Genomic DNA, 20,042 nt, shown 5'->3' on the forward strand with positions numbered 1-20,042 from the left:
AAGAGCACAGCTACAGCCCCTCTTATTTCTTATTTTTTATTTTACAGTCATCAATCAATTAATTTTATTAATACGGTCCTTCTACATCAGCTCTTAATATAAACTCAAACAGGTCTTTTTGTCTAGCTCCACAAGCTAAATGCTAGTTGTTCTTACAAGTGGGATTTGATGTGTCGCTGCTTAATTTCTCTTTTTTGATATAAGATCAAGTATCTTAATAATAAAAACATAATGAATATAGTTATCGCATTTCTTTTGCTAAATTATTATAGTTTTATCACAATTTTATAATTGATTTATTATATGCATAAACACTTCATGCTAGCTTAATCCTAAATTAAAAGATAGAGTAAACAACTGGTTTCACCTGACATGTGAACTCAGCAAGATCACAAAATACAATTGTTTTAAATATAATTTTTTATTTATTTATTTTAGAGTTTTAAAAACTTAATCTGAACAGAAACACTTATTTAAATAATAATTACCATAAAAATTATAATAATTACCCAACAAAAGCCAAAAGAATTACGAAACCAAGCCCAGGCAGGAGGTGTGTATTCAGAAAAATTAATTGACGATTACCACATTGAAAAGAGTACGAAAATAGAGCAACCTTTTGAGGCTAGTAGCCCCACTACACCTAAACAGCAATTTTTAAAACACACCCACCCCTCCAGCGCAACCAGTCAGCCAGAATGAACCCATACACCGACTACGATCTGAATTTTGACTAAAAAAAGAAAGAAAGAAAACCAGAAAAACACCCCTAACTCGGCTCTTCAAAATAAAACAAACTTACCGTTCTCAAATTCCCTCTCTCTCGATAGCAGTAGCAGAAAGTGAACAGAGAATGGCGCTGCTTTCGCGACTTAGGCATCCATTGACATCGCGCTTCGCACCTTCTCTTTTCAAAGCTCGATTTCTCTCTTCCTCTCGATCCTTCGCTCTGTAATTTTCTTCATCTTCACGTGCCAATTGTTTAGCTTATTTATTTGTTTATTTCATTTTTGTGTTGATCAATCAATCGGCCAGTCAGTTAATCATTTCCTGTTTCATCAATCTTAATTGTAGATTTATTTATTTATTTATTTAAATTACATGAATGAATGATTTCTTTTTAAAAAAATGTGGAAATTGACGATGTCTTCCTGTTTGCTCAATCCTCAGTTTAATTTTGATATTTTTAATTTCTTGTTACAGTTCTTGCTCTAATTTTGATGTCAATGGCTCTTTCTCAAGGTTTGCATCTTTTTACCCTTTACGTTTCTTGATTTCCTTAGTGGTTGTACAGTTGCTTTGGTGCTGATGTGTTAAAAAAGAAGGAAACAAACAAAGAAAGAAATTGGTGAAGTTGGAATTAGACGAAGTGAAAGCTAATTTGAGCAGGGATTGTTGATTTGTTTATTGAATTTTTTCGACCGAGAATCGGTGCCCAATTTGATTAATTTACTACGCATGCCTTGAATTGGTCTCTTTAATTTTTTTTTCTTTTCTTGTTATATTTCTATTTGGAGCAACCTAGCTTGCAACCTCTTTCTGTCCTTTTCTTTTCTGTGTATGCTCAATTTTGCTGGTTTTTCACTGTTGGTTATGTGCATTAGGTCTGCATCAGTATTTACAGCCAGTGGAGTACACGATGATAGTTCTTTGAAGCTCAAGGTTAGTGTTGAATTACGTGAGTTGTTCTAATTTAGACTTGTCCATTATCTGATCTTGTCTATTGCTTTACAGATTCAAATTGGTGTTCGACATTTCTCATCTTCTGGTACGTACCTCATTTTAATGCAATTCCTGATATTTGTCTGTACCTAAGGGAATCTTCTGTTGTTGCGTAAGGGACTTGGTTTGGTGTGTCTCTGTTTTCTTTAGAATTAATGAAACCAGTATGCTCTTATTTTAAGTCTATGATCAGAACACTGATCTATGTTAGTTGGCACTGGGTTTATCCATCAGTAATTTTGTGAACGGATTGTGTGGCATGGACTTTACTAGCTCCAAGTTGAATCTGGAGTTGCAGGTTCAAACCATGAACTCAGCTAAATAATAAGGGTCACAATGGACTTGGGTTTTGTAGTGTTTGTAACTTATTTTGCTACTCTCAGAGTAAGTGAGTCAACAACTCACATAATTTTTACTGAATTTCTTGCTGAAAATTGCATGTATTCATGCTGAATTTTTACTGATGAATGCTGGCAGAAACATAATTTCATGTACCATGAAAGATTCTTGAAATCTTTTATTTTGCTAAGCATGTTACGAAGAAAATACCAACCAGTTTATCTCTCCCGTGCTAGGACATAATTTGGAAAAAGGGTTTCTGCTCAATAAGCCAGTGAAATAACAATAAAATTAGCCTATATTCTACAAAACTTCCCAACTTGCTCTTTGTGCCATGCACTTCGTATGGGAGAATGGTAGTGAACTTCAGCTGAAATATGATAAATAATCTGTGGTATAAGTGCATGTTGAGTTCTGTTGAATTAAGACTGTAGAGATTGTTATGAATTAAGCTAAAAGAAAAAGAAATTGATTAGAATTCATGCATGCATGCATGCATGCATCCCCTCAAATTCCAATGCAAGTTCACAAGCTCATCAGTTCACAAGCATATGAATTTTTCATCTTGCTATGGCTGCCATGTATGTTGACATTAAGTTCTTTTTTAATCTTTGAAATGAAAAGGTGATTTGTAGAAGCCTTATCTTGCTTATGAGAACATTAATATTGGTATTTATGATTAAACTCCTGTTGTTCAGAGCCATCACATACAGTTATTGGAATGCCAGCTTTGTCTCCTACAATGGTAAGATATGCAGGAATGGTATACTATAGGCAGGTTTCTCATCTCTTTTAGCTGGAACTTCTACTCTTCTGCAAGAATTCAAGTCTCTCTACTTGTTGTTCTTGTGCAGACTCAGGGTAATATTGCGAAGTGGAAGAAGAAAGAGGGGGAGAAGGTGAGTTAGTGCAGGATTTGATATAAGATGACGCTTGTAAATTCAGCTTGCTTACTTCTATAATGATGTGATTTGGAGATGGTTGTTGGAAATAAATCCTGCCATAACTGAATGGAGAAAATTTGTTGATTTCATCCATATATGGTTTCTGAACTAGTGGACCCATCTAACAGATAGAAGTGGGTGATGTCCTCTGTGAGATAGAGACTGATAAAGCTACACTTGAATTTGAATGTCTTGAAGAGGGGTAATTCTGCTCTTTCTAATTTTTTATCTGGTATATTTTTTTTGTGATATTTAATTTTTGGATCCACATTTGCCATTGGCGTGCTATGTTTATTTAACCCATCACAGATTGTAAAATTTCCTTTTCTTCATTGATGAGTACTGATCCAATGCAGGTTTTTGGCTAAGATATTGGTACCTGAAGGTTCAAAGGATGTACCTGTAGGACAGGCCATTGCAATAACGGTAAATTGTAATATAAAGTTTGACATTGAGGAAAACCAATCTTTCTGTAAAGGAGACAACCTCCCTTTCTGTACATTTTCCTGTGCACTTCTTTCTTTTCTTTCTGTTCCTCTTGGTACTTGATTATGCATCATAGGCACTTGTTTCTTTATTGTAGTATCCTTGAAGGATATTTTAATCACTTAAATAGGTAATATGGTTTCATCCTGTTTGATAAGTGAGATTTGCTTTTATGCTTCCTCAGCAGTTTTCATTCTGAGTATGAACCATTCAATTAGAAGGTCATTAACACTCCTTTTATGGCTTCACAAGGTCGAGGATGCAGATGATATCCAAAATGTCCCTGCTACTGTTGGTAGTGGATCAGATGTTAAGGTGGAAAAATCAACCGACCAGGATGTCAAAAGTGAAGGTGGGGCACAAGAAACAAGCTCTATTAATGCATCAGAACTTCCCCCTCATGTTATTCTTGGAATGCCAGCATTGTCCCCAACAATGGTAGGAAAGGACGAACCAAATCAGCTGATGAATATGGATTGATTTTGTTGAATTTTCTCCTTTCCTTTTAAGCTAAACACTCTTTTCTATCTATTCCTTCAGAACCAGGGTAACATTGCCAAATGGAGAAAAAAGGAAGGAGACAAGGTTGGATTCTTTAGGCTAAATTGCTTTCTATCTAATTGGGTGATGCTGATTGACCAAATTATTATGCCTTTTCACTTGCCATGTCTCTGTGCTTAACAGATAGAGGTGGGTGATGTAATATGTGAAATAGAGACAGACAAAGCTACTCTAGAATTTGAAACTCTTGAAGAAGGGTATGGCTCTTTTGTCTCCCTCCCTCTCTCTCAACTTTGGAATTTTATACTTTTCTAGTGACACATGAGCAGCTTTTATAGAAGATCTCAAACTACTGGCTTAACTTTGTGTGTGACTTTGAGTACATGTGGTTTGGCTTGGTATACAATGGCACTATTTTAATACCTTAGATGTTATAGCTTTTAGACTTTGATTGTATTATTTTTTTCTCATAGAAATGAATGTGAACTGCAATTGATTTTGAATCTTATGCTATCTGTGAGTTTTTTTAATTCTTTGGTGAAATGCTGAATGCAGATATTTGGCCAAGATACTAGCACCAGAAGGCTCAAAGGATGTGGTCGTGGGACAACCTATTGCCATAACAGTAAGTCAGAGTTATTGTTCATAAATGTATGTTCCATGTTTTTGTGGAGCTATAATGGATGTTTTGCCAGGTTGAAGACTCGAATGATATCGAAGCTGTAAAGACTTCTGCTAGCAGCAGCAGTGGCAAGAAGGTTAAAGAAGAAAAAACAACTCATCATGGTTCTAAAGCTGAAGCTAGTAAAGAAAAAGGCAATTTTAAGAGGATCAGTCCGTCTGCTAAGTTGCTTATTTCAGAACATGGATTGGATGCATCATCTTTACATGCATCTGGGCCATATGGTACTCTGCTAAAGACTGATGTTTTGGCTGCAATTAAGTCAGGGAAAGGAAAAAAATCTTCAGCTGCGGAGAAAGGAGCTCCGCCACCTCAAAAGAGCCCCCAACCTTCTGCCATTCCTTCCCTGGAACCAAAGCAGTCAGATTCTTTTGAAGATCTGCCTAACACTCAAATCCGCAAGGTAATGCCGTTGGTGTGTGAGGGAATGTCAATTTTCAAAAGCTATCATAGACAGATTGGGGATTGTTAGGGTGTCCTAGTGAATGGTTTTCCAAAATCCGATGCCCCTTGTTATTGACAAGTTCCTTGATTATACCGAAATTTTTTGTTAATAGTTATGAGGATATGTGAGTAAGCTGAGATGGAGGTGTAGGATTCAAGATAGATTAGATATCAAAGCATCTGTGAGAAGTTCCCACCATGGACATGGACAGATGAGAAAAGCTTTATGCATGATAGTCTCCAAAATCCGATATGCGCCATTAAGGAAAGATACTCTCCCTTCATCAGACGTCAGAATTTGTTTTTGTGTCTTATTCAAGGCATTTCAGACACATACCACATCAACTTCTAGTAGTTTAAGTCCAGATTTGATGCCCCTATATGCATACATGTTAATTGGCACTCTGGTGATAACAATACATGTTATTGTTATTGGAGTGGTTTTTTGATATTTGGAGTAGAAGTAGGCACTCTCTGATCAAATCTCTGTTTCCTACGTACTATTTTAATGGATGCGTAGGTCACTTACATTTTTTAAGTTCCTTTTCCTTCTTGGTTGGTATGGATGTTCTATGTCTTCTTGCTTCTCCAGCGACCCCCCTCCTTTTTTTCTATCTTTCTCGAGTTATTTTTGGATTCTTCTTATGCGCTTGTTTGTGTCATTGTGTTTGACAAATTCTTCTTCATCAAAGAAAATTATCTAAATCAGTGATTCTATTTTTTCAATGCAATATTGCTTATGTTTAAATAATGATTGATCTGCAGGTTATAGCTAGAAGGTTGTTGGAATCAAAACAGACGATACCACATTTATATTTATCCACAGGTTATATATAACAACTCTATGGGATCTATTTCACTCTCCGGTATATAATTTTTGTTCTAATGGTGTCAGATGTGTTCATCAGATGTTATTCTGGATCCTCTTCTTTCTTTCAGAAAGGAGCTTAAAGGTATAGAATTTCAGTTGTTACTATTGTGTTTCTCTGAGAAATTATAGCTGGCAGACTATTCATGCATCAGAGCTTCTTGATTTTACAGAGCAACATGATGTCAAAGTTTCAGTGAATGACATTGTCATCAAAGCTGTTGCAATTGCTCTGAGAAATGTACCGCAAGCTAATGGTAAGATATATTATAATTCTTTTAAATACTGGTTGCATCAGAACACTCAATTGCATAGATTTATTGCAGACCTAGATTTGGTTTTTGTAAGGAGCTTAATTGACCAAAGAAATCATTCAACACATTTTGTCCCTCTTTGTGTATTTGATGCTGCTTTAGGTTATGTTGTGTTTTAAATTCAACAATGGCAAGTCTTTTTAATGCCATACTTTTGTCGGATTTATGTGCTTGCAAGAATGCATGCATTTCTTTAGGGTCCGAAGGGTGATCTAGAGTCTATGCCCCCACAGGGTAACCAACCCTGACTTTTCATGAGTGTTGGGCTTTGAAGTATGAATTCTTTTTTGGATTCCATAATATTTTTAAATTTCAGGAGAAAATTTACCATGCTGTGTCTCTATCTCCATTTCTAATACTGAAAATGCTACATCAATGCACGACAGCTTACTGGAATGTTGAGAAAGGAGAAATCATTTTGTGCGACTCTGTTGACATATCGATTGCTGTTGCTACTGAGAAGGTATGGTGTTTATAATCTCTTGAAAAGTTTGGACAAAAACTAGATTCCAAAAGGGCCACTTACCAGTTGTAGTTCAACCAAAATCAGTTAGTGAGAGGGAGAACTAGAGACTATTATACTTTTCAACATTTATGCATGAAGTAACTATTCTAAAGACCCTAACTTGTATCCGTGCATTTGCTAGCTGGTGGCTTTTTAACATTATACCTTTGTGACCTACAGAATTTATTATACCTTATTTGCTTATGCAGGGCTTAATGACGCCAATTGTTAGGAATGCTGATCAGAAATCCATTTCTGCAATCTCCTCAGAGGTAACTAATGTGATTTTATTTCTGTTTTGCCATGGTTGGATTCATTAGTGGATTTTAATAGACCATATCTCTTACACTAAGACCATGCTTGCTTCTAAGAATCCAGGGATAGGTTACACCTACAGTATGCGTACTCGAGAAATGTGTTAAGAAAATTCATTTTTATCGAAACCATGACTGTTGAACTCTCCACCACCCCCTACTCTCTGCTTTTGGGCAAGCTTGTGATGAACTTTTGGTCATTCCTTCTATATTTTTCAATCAGTTTTCATGTATCTTCTCCTCGTTTTCTGTTAATTATCGAGTGTCTACACTTCTGTATGGGAAGACCACAATTTTGCTTTGCTTATTGTATTTTTGTTTGCTTGGAATTTCAGGTCAAGCAACTAGCTGAGAAAGCTCGGGTTGGGAAGCTTACACCAAATGAATTTCAAGGAGGAACATTCAGGTTCATATATTATTAGGCTGAACTTTCTGAAACAAATACAATAAAAGACAATGTATATACCCAATTTTTCCTTGTTATTGTGCAGCATTTCCAACCTGGGAATGTATCCAGTGGACCAATTTGCCGCAATTATAAATCCGCCCCAGGTTCTCTCTTTTCACCCCTCCCCCTCAAACTCAACCCTGAACATACACGTTCATGCATGCATTAAATTATGTTCTTTCAATTAAGGCAATATGATTGGCTTCAGCCTTGCAAAGAAATTTGTCACTATTTCAAGAGAGAGAGAAAATCAAATGACTGTGGCCCTCTTGGGTTTAGGCATCGCATATAGCTTGAATATCTGCTGTTTTTCATCTCCTTTACTGGAAGAAATGAGTCATGAGTAGCTAGTGTTTAAATTCTCCTTAGTCAAATATCATTCCTTTTTTATGTCGAACAAACACCTTCCATGTTTCTGGAAAATATTGCTGCTGTTAAATTTTTAAAATGGAACTATCATAGACATGTGGTCTTTATTTTTAAAACAGCAATATCATAAACATGTGATCTTTTATTTGTCCTGGTGTTGATTAAATCAGAAGTGGGCATGGAAAAAAATACAGAGATACACTACGACCATCATTGTTGGCTTCCCGTAGATGTATAGTATATAAAAGATCTCTTTTATTGCAGGCTGGCATACTTGCTGTTGGTAGAGGGAACAAAGTTGTTGAACCACTACTTGGAAGTGATGGTAAGTATCTGCTGGTTGTAGGTTCTGCCACCTGATATTTGTTGGTTTCGAGTACCAGAACTTCTTTGAGTGCTATAACTTGAACTTTCTTTCTACCAGGAATTGAGAGGCCTGCAGTTATCAACAAAATGAACTTGACTTTATCTGCTGATCATCGTGTTTTTGATGGCCAAGTCTCAGGTCTGTAATTCTCAAAATTTCTTTACTTTCATTAGGGAAGGTATTTTGAAAAATGCTGTGAACGTTATTCGAATTCGAATTCAAAATAGAGCATATTTGAGGATTTGGATTCTATTGGATCGCCTCCTTCTTAATGGTATCTTTAAATGAGGGTACCTCTTCAAAGGCAGGGATACTGCTAAAAGGCCTTATCTCCAATTGGACAAGTTCTTCCTAGGGCGTTGAGGTAATGCTGTTATGTAATCTGGGGACATAAGGCATCGAATCTTGGAGATCTATGAGCTTTCCAACTAGTTACGAGCAGTTTTTGAATTTGTGCTTTTTCTCTCTGTCCCTAACGGACAAATGAAATTAATAATGGGTGGTAATTTCAGTTTATTTTTCCCCTGCATGAGCTTTCCAACTAGTTACGGGCAGTTTTTGAATTTGTGGTTTTTCTCCCTGTCCCTCCTAACGGACAAATGAAATTAATAATGGGTGGTAATTTCAGTTTATTTTTCCCCTGACCTCTTATCATGTAGCACATTTTCGAACATGCTACTTGGGCAGCTTGACTGCTGCCTGGGGCATGTTTATATGCAGAACTTCACAACAACTTTTGAGCTTAAACTATTTTCTTTGCAGGTGCATTCCTATCAGCTTTGCGTGCTAATTTCAGTGATATCCGCAGGCTGCTTCTGTGATATTGAAATAAGCCCTCAAAACTAACAAATGGGTCCAAGAAATGATCCATTTCTGTTCTTGAGCGAGTTGGGGAATTTTCGATGGATTGCACAAATTTATTTGCGGGGTATTTGTTACCACTGCAATTTGTTGTGCCATATCATTTTTGCACAGTTTTGTTATTCATTTTACCAGGCATGTCCGCCGTTATAACCGGTTCAGGAACCAATTGATGGTACTAGGTGAGTTTTCAAAAAGAACTTTTCAGCCGCCCTGATGTAGTTGCCGGTGTCTTTAAGAAAGAATAATGTACATGAAAACCACGGAAATTTTATGCATCTAGATCAATAAAATGCTGCTTTCAGTGAGCTGAGTTCTGTTAGGGGCATTCCTGTTCGCTGGCTTATCTTCTATAGCACCTTGCGGCCGCTGCATTATTATCGACCAATAGCTGTTTTCTGGGAGCTACAAGTTCTGCTAAATAGAAAAACAAGTCATTAATGATAAATATAGATGAAAATAAAAAATAAAAACTGAGAAACACATATACATCAAGATGATGTGTGACCTCACAACACGGGCTTCTAACTTAATTCAGTTCAATATTTTGTTTATCTATATTATTTAATCAAATGATATTGCATGAATAAAATAAATAAAAAATAATATTATGTAAGGTTACAAATATTATTTAAAAATAAATCTTTTTTTTTATCTATATAAAACATAAAACCAACAAATTATATATGAATTAGAATAATTTTTTCAAAAATTATATGCATATAAAATAAATAAAATAATAATTGTTATTTAAAAAAGGCTAAAACAAAATAAAATTAAGTAAATGCATTAATTTAAATATAAATTAAAAAATTAATTTGAAAAATACATATAAAAAAATGCATCAATTAAAAAAAATAAAAGAAATAGCTAGACATCGTTGAGATGGTAAGTCAAGAGCTTTTAAGCCCAGCAAGTCAAGTCAGTGTGAGACTTTTTTTAAGATCGTAAATAAATTTATCAAGAGTTAAAAATAAATTGAAAAATAGATTTACATTTGTAAAAAAATTTGAGTTTATCGATTCTGTGATAGATTGCGTAAAAGCCCCTCTTAAGGGTGGTATTTCTTCTCTCGTTTGTGTATCATATGATTACATGAGAAATTGGCAGCGCTGCAATGTTGGATCAAAAAATTTTATTTTGTTTTTGTATACCTTATTGGGATAGCATGTTTTGGGTTTTAGTAGTAATTGGAGTTGGAATGTGAAAGTTATTTATATAGATACAAGAGTTTTGTTTTAGTATGATAGACTAGGGTATAGAGTGGTTAAAAACTTTGATGAGAACTTTGACTTCATTCGTAGACATAAAACCCAGATTTTGAATTTTAAGATAGCAGTAATTAACTACTTTGTATTGGAATAATTTTGAAGTCTCCATCCAAATAATCCTTTTAGTTATTGTAAGTGCATGTATGCAACGTCCTAATGATATTGTAGTTATCCCTTGAGTAATGATGTAGTTATCCCTTGAGTCTCTAGAATAAACCTTAAAATGAATATATGTATTGGGAGAATGGTAATTCTCTTATGCGAATAATATGATATGAAAAAGAGTTTTGTTCCACCGTGCTTCCCTCCATCTTCTCTCCCAGTTTTTTTCTAAACACTTTGGAGGCTAAATGGTGTCTTCTCAAAAAAGTTCTTAAATCAGTCTAGAGGATGGTTGTGACCTATCTGTGCTTCTCAATATCAAGAGAGATCTTAAGCAGGCAGGTTATATATATATATATATTGCATGTTCTTTATTTTCATAAATCAAAAGAAATCAACTAGTTGGGATTGGGGCTTGGTTTGTTGTTGTATGCTTTTGATTTTGTTAGAATGGTTTGGTTTACTGATGTGGATGACTTCATGAAATATTTCAGAACAATTCTAAGTTCTTATTTCCTATTGTTGGCAGCAGGCTTTGTCATGGGAAAGAAGAGTCTTGGCAAGAGAAAAGTTTCTGACATATCTGAAGATAACATCTGGGAGATAACTACGAAATTTGAGAGTGTAAGCCTGCCTTCAAAAGATGATGCTTTTGTGCGTTCCCTCCATTGATTATCTGTGGCAGAAGCTGTAATTAAGTCTTCTTCCAATGCCCTTTGTCATGTAGGAGATGGATGCATGGATAAGTCTCTCTTCCTCATTCTACACTCTAATCTGAGTGAACGTGTATGAACTAAATTGCTGATGAATGCAAATAACGTTGTTTCTTTTTCGGGCATAAATTGTCAATAATTGCAAATTAACCTGTAAAGAGATGAGAACAGGATTAGTTTATGTTTAGGGCTTTTGGTTGACTTAACAGAAATCCTATTAAGTTCAAAATTTTCATCTTTCTTGCGGTCAGCCCTGTTGGAAACTGGACACTGGCTAGGTGTTGTTGTCTCTCAAAATTTTAAACCAGATGTTTCAGTTTTTTTTAGGGACATAGAGAATCCATTGCTTAAGGTTTTACCAGCATCTTAAGTTATTGAACACATTAACCTTTTTTACGATAAAAGAATATTGGACCCTTGGCATTTATTTCTCTTGAGAATTCTGTTTTTAATTGCAGCTGCACAAGCTAGTAAAGAGCTGCTGATCTCAGATCCTTCATTTTTCTTGCAGTTAGCCTCGTTGGAAGAGAGGCATTGGCAAGTTACTACTTATTTTTTTGTGCAGAAGCGTTGTCCTGCAATACTTAAACCAGATTTCTCATATCTTTGTTTGGGCCAATTCTAATTTTTATGCAGCGGTTATTGTTTAAAAAGCATAGCAAATCCATCTTTTAGGAATGGACTTGTGTCATAAATTGTTGAAAATATGGCCTTTTTTATGAATAAAAGGGTATTGATCAAGTAACCTTTGTTATGTATCTTTCGCGAGAATCTGGTTTAATTGCAGCTGCACAAGCCAGTAACAGCTGAAGGTTCTGGAGTAGAATTGACGACGAAGCGCGGAGAGCATCATGTGAATTTTTCTGCTAGCTCAGTTTTACTTCTAATGCTAAACTAACTGTTGTGTCAGTAGATTGCCTATAGCATGCATGCATCTGCAAAATTAGCTATTTATAATTTATAATTCATAATTCATCGATACTATTGTATTCATAGGGAGATACGGGATCCCTTGTGGGGCAACCGATCTACCATTTGTAACTTATCATTTATGATGGCGGGTATTCAGAGTCCATGAGCGTTCTAGAGAAGTTAATCAAATGACCAATTGGATCTGCTCTCTTGATACCATCAAGCCTTAGTAATCTTTCTCAAATGAGCACGGACCATTGGGTTCTGCTGTTTTGACCAATAGTTAGCACTGTAAACTTTTCAACCACAACTTAAATTCATAATTTGACGAGAAACTGCATCGATAGCTCACGAGGACATGGGCAGATCTAAGCTATCCAATGTGGTGTCCACATGCGATGGATTCGCTTATACGAATTTCAAACTCTGTCATCTAGTACTAGAAGTAACAGTTGAATGTCTTGGCTTGATTTCTACTACCCTAGGTGGACTAATTGGTAATTTCCACTTCTACTATGCTCTTGCTTCTACTTTGATCAGTATAGCAAAGCAGTACGACCTCTATGGATTACGGAGTGATCCAATCTGCAATTGATCCAGTTGGACCAATGGAGATGGAAAGAAAGAAAGAAAAAACTAAAAACAAAAAGCAAAGTACAACATGAAAAACAACAACATAGCATGTCAAACTGCCCTTTGTCTTCTTGCTTACACATTTACGAGATCTTATGTATCTCTTGCCGTGCTATTGAAGCAAACATTCACTTTCTCAAACTGCCCTTTGTCTTCTTCTGGTCTTCCCTTTCCTGCAACGCTGGCACCAAAAAGGGCTGCAACACCAATTTAGAGACTTCCTGGCTTCTTTAAAGAAGTCCTTCATAGTGCTCAGAAATGAGACATATAAAGGGAACTGCATTAGTGCAAATACTGTCACTGGAAGGAAAGCAGCAATCGAAATCAGACCCGTGGTTAGTTCCTTCTTATAACGAATGATTGGAAAAGGGGTGCAAGCGAAAGAAAGCATGGTTGTCATAGCGGTGAGGAAGAGTAAAGCGAAGCCAAGGCTCAGTTTCCGTGGAATACTTTGATGGAATTTCTCATATTCAAAAGGAGTGGTGAGTATAGAAAGGAACATCACAGCTGAGGTGAGGGAGCTTACTATGGCGATAAGGTCCAAGGCAGTGAAAGCCAAGAAGAAACGGTTGTGATGGAAGATAGCAGAGCCTGGAACGTCAGAACCTCCAGGTATAGTGTAAGCGGCAGTATAGATAACCGTGGTCACAAGAATGGCTACTGTTGAGCATGACTGAGAGGTTTTCTGGCTCCAATCTTGCGCCAACTTGAGTTGTTTTTTGTGCTCCATTTGGAAGAGCTCATGTGCTGTCAATTTATTCTCGTTGTCACCTTGCAATGCTTGAGAAGGTGGAACCACCCTCAGCACCCGCTTCTTGGACAGAGAAGGTGGAAGCACCTTCAGCACCCGCTGCACGGACAGAGAAACATGAAAACAAATCCATTAGTGCTGGTAAAGTCATTAATTATAGGAAAATAGGTTTCCCTATCATGGTCCTTAGTTATAGGATTACATTTTCCTTGGAACACTTGCTATACAAATTACTTATAGCTTAGGTATAAAAAGCTGCATTTCACTGATTTTGAAGTAATTTGGAATATGGGAAAATTAAAAACGTTCTTTAATTTCCTTGTAATTAACAAGCAAATATTACTTATAGCTAGGAATAAAGAACTGTATTTCATAAAAATATGCAATGGGATTGCAGTTGTACAATAGTAGCTAGCTCACCTTGAACCATTTTATTTCTTCTTGTAGCTCGAGTGCAGGGCCGGGCTTGGTTCCTCCGTGATAGTGCTTCATGTGTGCAACTTGGTGCAACAATGTGTAGCCATTATGGTCGATTGTCGAGCTCATCCTGGTCACTAGTCTGTTATTGTTCTTGACAACACGGAAAACCCCCCGCTGTCGATGCATCACAGCCAAATGCAATATGTTCTGCCCCATTTGATTAACAAGCTCAATACTCTGAGGAAATTTATCTAGTATTTCTTGAGCAATCTCTACTATTCCATTACTAGTTGCTACAAACAACGGGTGTGAAGGAGTCTCGTGTCTTCTATTTTCTTCGGTCGATGGTTGAACATTTTCATCATTTTCTACTTCTCCTTCTCTTCCTCCCCCACCTTGTCGGTCACTTTGTGCTCCTCTTGCTCTTTGATCAAGGGTATTGATATTAACCAGTGTGGGCTCCGCATTGATAGATTGCAACCAGTAGCTCTGGCTCTTTTTTATAAGCTCCTCGGCAAGCTTCAATGCAGATTCATGCTTGTGCTTTTCTTTCCGGATTCTTTCCACCACTGGCCAGCCTATCATGTTTCCTCATATGTGAGATATACAAAGAGAGAGAGCTTGCTATAATGAATTTTATGCAAATATGGACGGAGGAGTATACAGAAAGTACTATACAAATGTTGAATTTTGGTGAGATGTGTACAAATTTCAACTCCTACATCAATTTTCGTAGATTTCTTTTTTCGACAAATTTGTATCATGCACTCAAGCAATAAATAGTGCAAAGGCAATAAGGGATTTGAATTATCCATAACAACAACTGTATTTAAATGCAGTAACTTTAATAATTCGAAATATAGATTGGATAAAAACACCTGCACTAAAAGTCTTTCATAATTAGAAGCTCGTTTACTTGGTATTGGGAAAGCTCCAGAGGTAAACTTTAATCCTTTATAACTAGCTAATATAGAATTCCAGGCTTCGGAAAGAATTGGATATGGTACTGCTTCACGTAGAGATCTTGTGGTATCATGTAAGTCATTGGTTTGGGGGGCAAAAATACCAAAATTTACCATGCTCTTACAATTGTAAAAGGTAAGGAGACCTATGTTGAAAGCTGGTGTCCTGATATAGATGTTTTGATCCGCGTCTACATTTATAGCTGGTGTATTGATGCTGATATTTTAATCCAGGAATATAATAATTATATATAAAATAATTCAACATAAATTATAAAATATAATTTTTAATTAATTTAATATTAAAAAATAAAATTAAAAAAATAACTTAAATTAACATACTAAACCCACGTATAAGACTCTCACATAAAGTAAATCAAAACATATCATAAAACATAATTTTTAATTAATTTAATATTAAAGGATAAAATTAAAAAAATACAAAAATCACTTAGAGTTAATTAAGGTTAACCCGTCAAACTCATGATTCAGGTCATGACATTAGAATAACATCATAAAAAAAATTAAAAAATAATTTGAGTCATTTCAAGTTAATCTACTAAATTTACAATTCGAGTTATATGACTGAAATAACTCTATAAAAAACAAATTAAAATAAATTATGAAGCTCAATTCTTAATTAATACATTGTTGAATAATGAATCTACTTTGAGAATAATCTCCTAATCTATTAAGAAAATAAAATGACTTAAATCTACTTAGGTTAACATATAAAATTCATAATTTGAGTTATAAAACTAAGATAATTTTATAAAAAATAAATTAGAACAAATCATGAAGTTTAATTCCTAAAAAATCAACGTTAAAGCATCAAATTAAAAAAAAAAAAAACTTGAGTATATTAGATTAAACCGTCAAATCTACTACATAGGTTACGAGACTGAAATAATTATATAAAACATAAATATTAATAAATTTAAAAAAAAAAAATTGAGTATATTAGATTAAACCGTCAAATCCACTACATAGGTTACGAGACTGAGATAATTATATAAAACATAAATATTAATAAATCATAAAGTTGAATTATTAACAAACCAAATATTAAAAGATGAAATATATATATATATATATATTAAAACAAATAAAAACAAAAAAAAAAGAAAAAATTTACCTAAAAAAAGAAAAGAAAAGGAAAGATATAATGACCATTCACCATTTTTTTTAATTTTTTTATAATATAAATTGAGATATCTACCTTTCTTTAATGTTTTGAACGGATTAAGATTTAAGAATTAATGACATTTAAAATTATAATTTAATATTTTTTTCCACCACGTCGACAATTAATCCGGCTTTGAGAATATAAGCCAGCCCGGCGGCCTACCTCCCAATCCCAAGCATAAGGCCGGAAACAATTCTTGCTTGACAGCAGGAAGTTTCGTCCTTCCACGAAATACTTGTGGAATTTACTGAGGATGATTTTGTTGCATGAGCAGTATCGTTATTGTTTCTACTGCTCTGTGTACCAATGCTTTGAACCCTGGTTGCTTGAGTTTAAAACCACAAGATCCCCAGGGAGCATCAGTCAGCTCAATGGTATTATCAATATAATAGTGGAATTACTTCTATGATTTAGGCTGTCAAGATGGCAAAATAGTTTCAATCTTCAGTACCTCTTTTACTCCGGCTCTGGTCGCAGCCATCTCCCTTTGGGGCGGAAAGCCCTGCCAAAAACTCACGACTTAAGTCAAATCAAACCTTCTGGGATTTAAAGTAGCGTAAGCAATACAATTTGACATGCTATCCTCAAAAAATTAAAAAAAATTAAAAACTGGAAAATCAGTGTTTAATCAATCGGTTAAACAGCTTGCCTTGAGAGCCGATGTTCGAGCTGGGGTTAGCTTATTAATAATGCCGATCAAAGAAATAAATGGAAAGGAAAAGAAAATATTGCATTAGACATACAACAGTATAACAATTTCCTAATGGAAATTGTGGGAATTGCATATCCACTCTTGAAAGCACTAGGCATATCAGCGAGGAGATGAAGACAGGTCATGCCCTGATCATCGGTCATGTCGCCAAGTGATGGATCCAGTTTCAGCAACGTCAGAGCAGTTTCTGCATTGAAAGTATAGTGTCATTTGAATGTGTGTAGCATGCGTGTCTGAAGATGTCTTAAGAGTTTCATTTGAGAGAGATAAAGATTAAGAACAAAACCAAAGTGTTGTCCTTGGATGGCAGCATGAAGAATCGGCGTCAAATCCCCTCTCTTGCGGTGATCTTCTAATAGCTTGCCGTAGGAGATTTGCCCCGGCAGTCTAGCTAAATACTCCACCATTTCTTTGTTACCACATGAAGCAGCTCTATACAACGTGGTCTCGCCAAGCATATTTCTAGCCTGAAGTTGCTCTGAAGGATGAAATTCACCCTGTTCTCTAGGGACAATCTGGAGTAAGAGCTTTACTGCTTCCATATTTCCAGCAACAACTGCTTCATGAAGAACTGTGTTTCCATACGTATTCTTTTTAGTCAAGGGATTCCCGAGAGTTGGGTTTCTGTTAACAATACCGAGTAGACCTTGAAGCGGCTCGCGCCTTTCGCTATACACTGCCAGGTGAAATGAAGTATCTTTTGAAACCGTCACTGGAAGCATCACGTAAACATAATTTTGTCCATGGTAAGCAAGAATCATCCGATTCCAGTCTCCTTCCAAGGCTGCTAGGTAGGCCTCGTTTACTACACTTGAATATGTACCCATCAAGCCTTCTCTTCTTTGTCAATCTTTGAGTTCTCTGCAATTATAAGATGCATTTCCTTCATGACTTGTCTGCATTAAAAAAAAGAATACTATCTGCAAATTCTCAGTCATTGCTTACTATTTTCAAAGTGTTTTGCAAAATCTATTTCAATTTTTACTTGTCAGTGTCATTTAGAAGATAAGGAAAAGACTCGTCCACAAGGAAAGAAGGGGCGACAGATTTTATGCTCCTATTGCTGGATCAGACTTCGTTTAATCAAAAGATGTGATATTCAATTGACGTGGAAATTGTTGCGGATTCGCTTATAGTCCATGTAGAAAACACTACCTCATAAAGAAGCCTCCGAAGAAGCTCGGAAATATCAGATGCAACTTTTTTGCGGTCGAGAAGTCCACAGCCCACAGCCACCGGCAACTTCTTTTCAACTTCTAAGTACTCAATTTTTCAAAATGAACTAGACTAGGATGGGTCTTTTTCAAGGATACCGGTACAAGTAAACCATGCAAAATTTATTTACCGGGATGATAATAATAAAAGTTGTTTTTCAAAATATTTTTTATTTTTTAAAATTTATTTTTAATTTCAGCTCATCAAAATAATTTAAAAATAAAATTAATTTAAAATAAAAAACAAAATTTTAGAATTTTAAAAAATTTCAAGTGGACCACACGCGCCCTTATTTTAGGAGTTGCACTCTATCGTCATTTTACTTAAAAAATAATTATTCATGTTCCCTGGATTGCTTTCTTTTTGTCAGAAGAATTTTTACATGTATGAAAAATATACTATTTCTTAGAACTCATAAATTATTTTAATAATAGATCTTATATTTTATGAGAGATTGGACACCAACTCCTCGCATACATAATAATCTTTGAGTTTTTTCTTTGCTAGTTTAATTACCAAATTTTATTTTTGACAAGCTAGTATACTTTAGTTATATTTTTAAATAATATGAACAATTCCAAACCTAAAAAGAGATTTAATCACATCAAATGACCTTTCTAATAAAAACGGATCATAACTCTTTGATATGACCTTTGGAAATTTTTCTAGCAGGTTCTTGTAAGTCAAGTTCTATAGCATGATAGCTTGTTGTACCCAATGGAGGCTGGAAAAGTGTTCAACTTAGGCTCGGGAAAAATTGTTTTTGTTAATCTATTATTTTTATTATTAGATTTTTAGCCTTAATTTGGAATTTTATTTTTATTTCTCATCTCTAATTAGGAATTCTAATTTTCTTAATGCAGAGTTTAGGGGTAGTTTCACACCCAACATCTATTTGCCCCTAACCTGTACAATATTCTTAATTATTAAAAAAATACAATATTTAAATTAAATAAACCGTGATTCTTGATTAAAAATAGCTAGAAAAAACTATTTACTTGAGTAAATTACGATTTAGTCTTTGTGTTTTTATGATTCTATAAGTTAGTTCTTTCAAGTAAAAAAAATATAAAAATCCCTTTTAATATTCACAATACTCTTAATGTTTAAACTCATTCTCCTCCATATTATAAGAATTTTGGATTAAAAAAAGCTTTATATAATATTCTTAAATTTGTAGATGATTATGCTACTGCCATACTGTCTTAAGGGGAGTTAATTGACTATTGTAATTTGCTATATGTTTTAAATAGGATTTTGGATCTCAAATTTGATATATTTCGGTACCGTACTTTTTTTATAATTTAATTAGATTTTATCATGAAACAACATATATTGGTCAAAAAGCTTCTAGTCCAGCTAACCCCAAGTCAACCGAAAAATTCAAGCCGACCACAGTGAATACATGGTTAGGTAATTTGGGCTGTAGACCCAAAGACTTTGGAGTTGACTTCACGATGGTTAGGTAATAGTGATGACTCGCGCATCGCAGAGTATCAATCACAAGTTATGTGACAGGCAACACGTGGCTCAATAAAACTCGTTTAAGCTCATCACTCAAGCTACTTATGTACCTTCCATGGAAGGGCTGGTGAAGCTCCACTGTATCGCTAGTTTTTTTTCATGGAATTCATGCAAAGAGTATATAAAAAGTATATATTTTTAACTTAAGTGTGGTTTGTGTTTTAAAAAGATTGTGTATTTGAAAAAAAAATCATCACACTTCTACTCAAATACACTTTTAAGCTAGGATAGGTTAAAATGAGAATAATGTGAATTTTTTTTATCTAATTGTAATTTAAATAAGACAATTGGCTTTTTCTAGGTGAAAGGTGTGCTGTAAATATGGTTATGGTTATTTTTTAAAATATTTTTTATTTAAAAATATATTAAAATAATATTTTATTATTTTTAAAAAATTAGTTTTAATATTACCCCATCAAAAAAATCAAAAAATACTAAAAAAATATATTAATTTTAAATAAAAAAATAAAATTTTTA

General features: G+C 34.8%; 3 protein-coding genes across 3 annotated transcripts; 1 reads left to right on the forward strand and 2 right to left on the reverse strand.

The window, feature by feature from the left end:
• Positions 1–692: 692 nt before the first annotated feature.
• On the forward strand, positions 693–9,481 carry LOC105115255 (dihydrolipoyllysine-residue acetyltransferase component 1 of pyruvate dehydrogenase complex, mitochondrial-like). Its single transcript, XM_011012095.1, has 23 exons — positions 693–951; positions 1,204–1,242; positions 1,605–1,662; positions 1,735–1,768; positions 2,760–2,806; positions 2,916–2,960; positions 3,134–3,207; positions 3,362–3,431; positions 3,744–3,929; positions 4,032–4,076; positions 4,176–4,249; positions 4,548–4,617; positions 4,688–5,077; positions 5,884–5,944; positions 6,027–6,071; positions 6,160–6,243; positions 6,687–6,763; positions 7,015–7,077; positions 7,455–7,525; positions 7,611–7,671; positions 8,201–8,261; positions 8,361–8,441; positions 9,066–9,481. The coding sequence occupies exons 1-23, from the start codon at positions 854–856 to the stop codon at positions 9,122–9,124; spliced, it is 1,893 nt and encodes a 630-aa protein (XP_011010397.1). The 5' UTR covers positions 693–853; the 3' UTR covers positions 9,125–9,481.
• Positions 9,482–12,931: 3,450 nt separating this feature from the next.
• Positions 12,932–14,551, reverse strand: LOC105115273 (uncharacterized). Its single transcript, XM_011012111.1, has 2 exons — positions 13,967–14,551; positions 12,932–13,645 (listed from the first exon to the last, which is right to left on the reverse strand). The coding sequence occupies exons 1-2, from the start codon at positions 14,549–14,551 to the stop codon at positions 12,932–12,934; spliced, it is 1,299 nt and encodes a 432-aa protein (XP_011010413.1).
• Positions 14,552–16,272: 1,721 nt separating this feature from the next.
• Positions 16,273–17,653, reverse strand: LOC105115274 (uncharacterized). Its single transcript, XM_011012112.1, has 4 exons — positions 17,113–17,653; positions 16,858–17,013; positions 16,566–16,616; positions 16,273–16,439 (listed from the first exon to the last, which is right to left on the reverse strand). The coding sequence occupies exons 1-4, from the start codon at positions 17,651–17,653 to the stop codon at positions 16,273–16,275; spliced, it is 915 nt and encodes a 304-aa protein (XP_011010414.1).
• Positions 17,654–20,042: the final 2,389 nt, after the last annotated feature.

The sequence above is a fragment of the Populus euphratica genome, unplaced genomic scaffold (assembly GCF_000495115.2).
Source record: "Populus euphratica unplaced genomic scaffold, PopEup_1.0 scaffold672.1, whole genome shotgun sequence".
NCBI classification, from domain to species: domain Eukaryota; kingdom Viridiplantae; phylum Streptophyta; class Magnoliopsida; order Malpighiales; family Salicaceae; genus Populus; species Populus euphratica.

What these genes read in the sequence shown, in the direction of transcription:
- LOC105115255 (XM_011012095.1), top strand. Translation starts at nt 854, where the DNA reads ATGGCGCTGCTTTCGCGACTTAGGCATCCATTGACATCGCGCTTCGCA. An exon ending in CAGCATTGTCCCCAACAATG is followed by an intron (nt 3,930 to 4,031) that starts GTAGGAAAGGAC and finishes CTATTCCTTCAG; the next exon opens with AACCAGGGTAACATTGCCAA. An exon ending in GACAACCTATTGCCATAACA is followed by an intron (nt 4,618 to 4,687) that starts GTAAGTCAGAGT and finishes ATGTTTTGCCAG; the next exon opens with GTTGAAGACTCGAATGATAT.
- LOC105115273 (XM_011012111.1), bottom strand. Translation starts at nt 14,551, where the DNA reads ATGATAGGCTGGCCAGTGGTGGAAAGAATCCGGAAAGAAAAGCACAAG. An exon ending in AAGAAATAAAATGGTTCAAG is followed by an intron (nt 13,646 to 13,966) that starts GTGAGCTAGCTA and finishes CTGTCCGTGCAG; the next exon opens with CGGGTGCTGAAGGTGCTTCC.
- LOC105115274 (XM_011012112.1), bottom strand. Translation starts at nt 17,653, where the DNA reads ATGGGTACATATTCAAGTGTAGTAAACGAGGCCTACCTAGCAGCCTTG. An exon ending in TAGGAAATTGTTATACTGTT is followed by an intron (nt 16,617 to 16,857) that starts GTATGTCTAATG and finishes AGTTTTTGGCAG; the next exon opens with GGCTTTCCGCCCCAAAGGGA. An exon ending in CCAGAGCCGGAGTAAAAGAG is followed by an intron (nt 16,440 to 16,565) that starts GTACTGAAGATT and finishes TTTAAACTCAAG; the next exon opens with CAACCAGGGTTCAAAGCATT.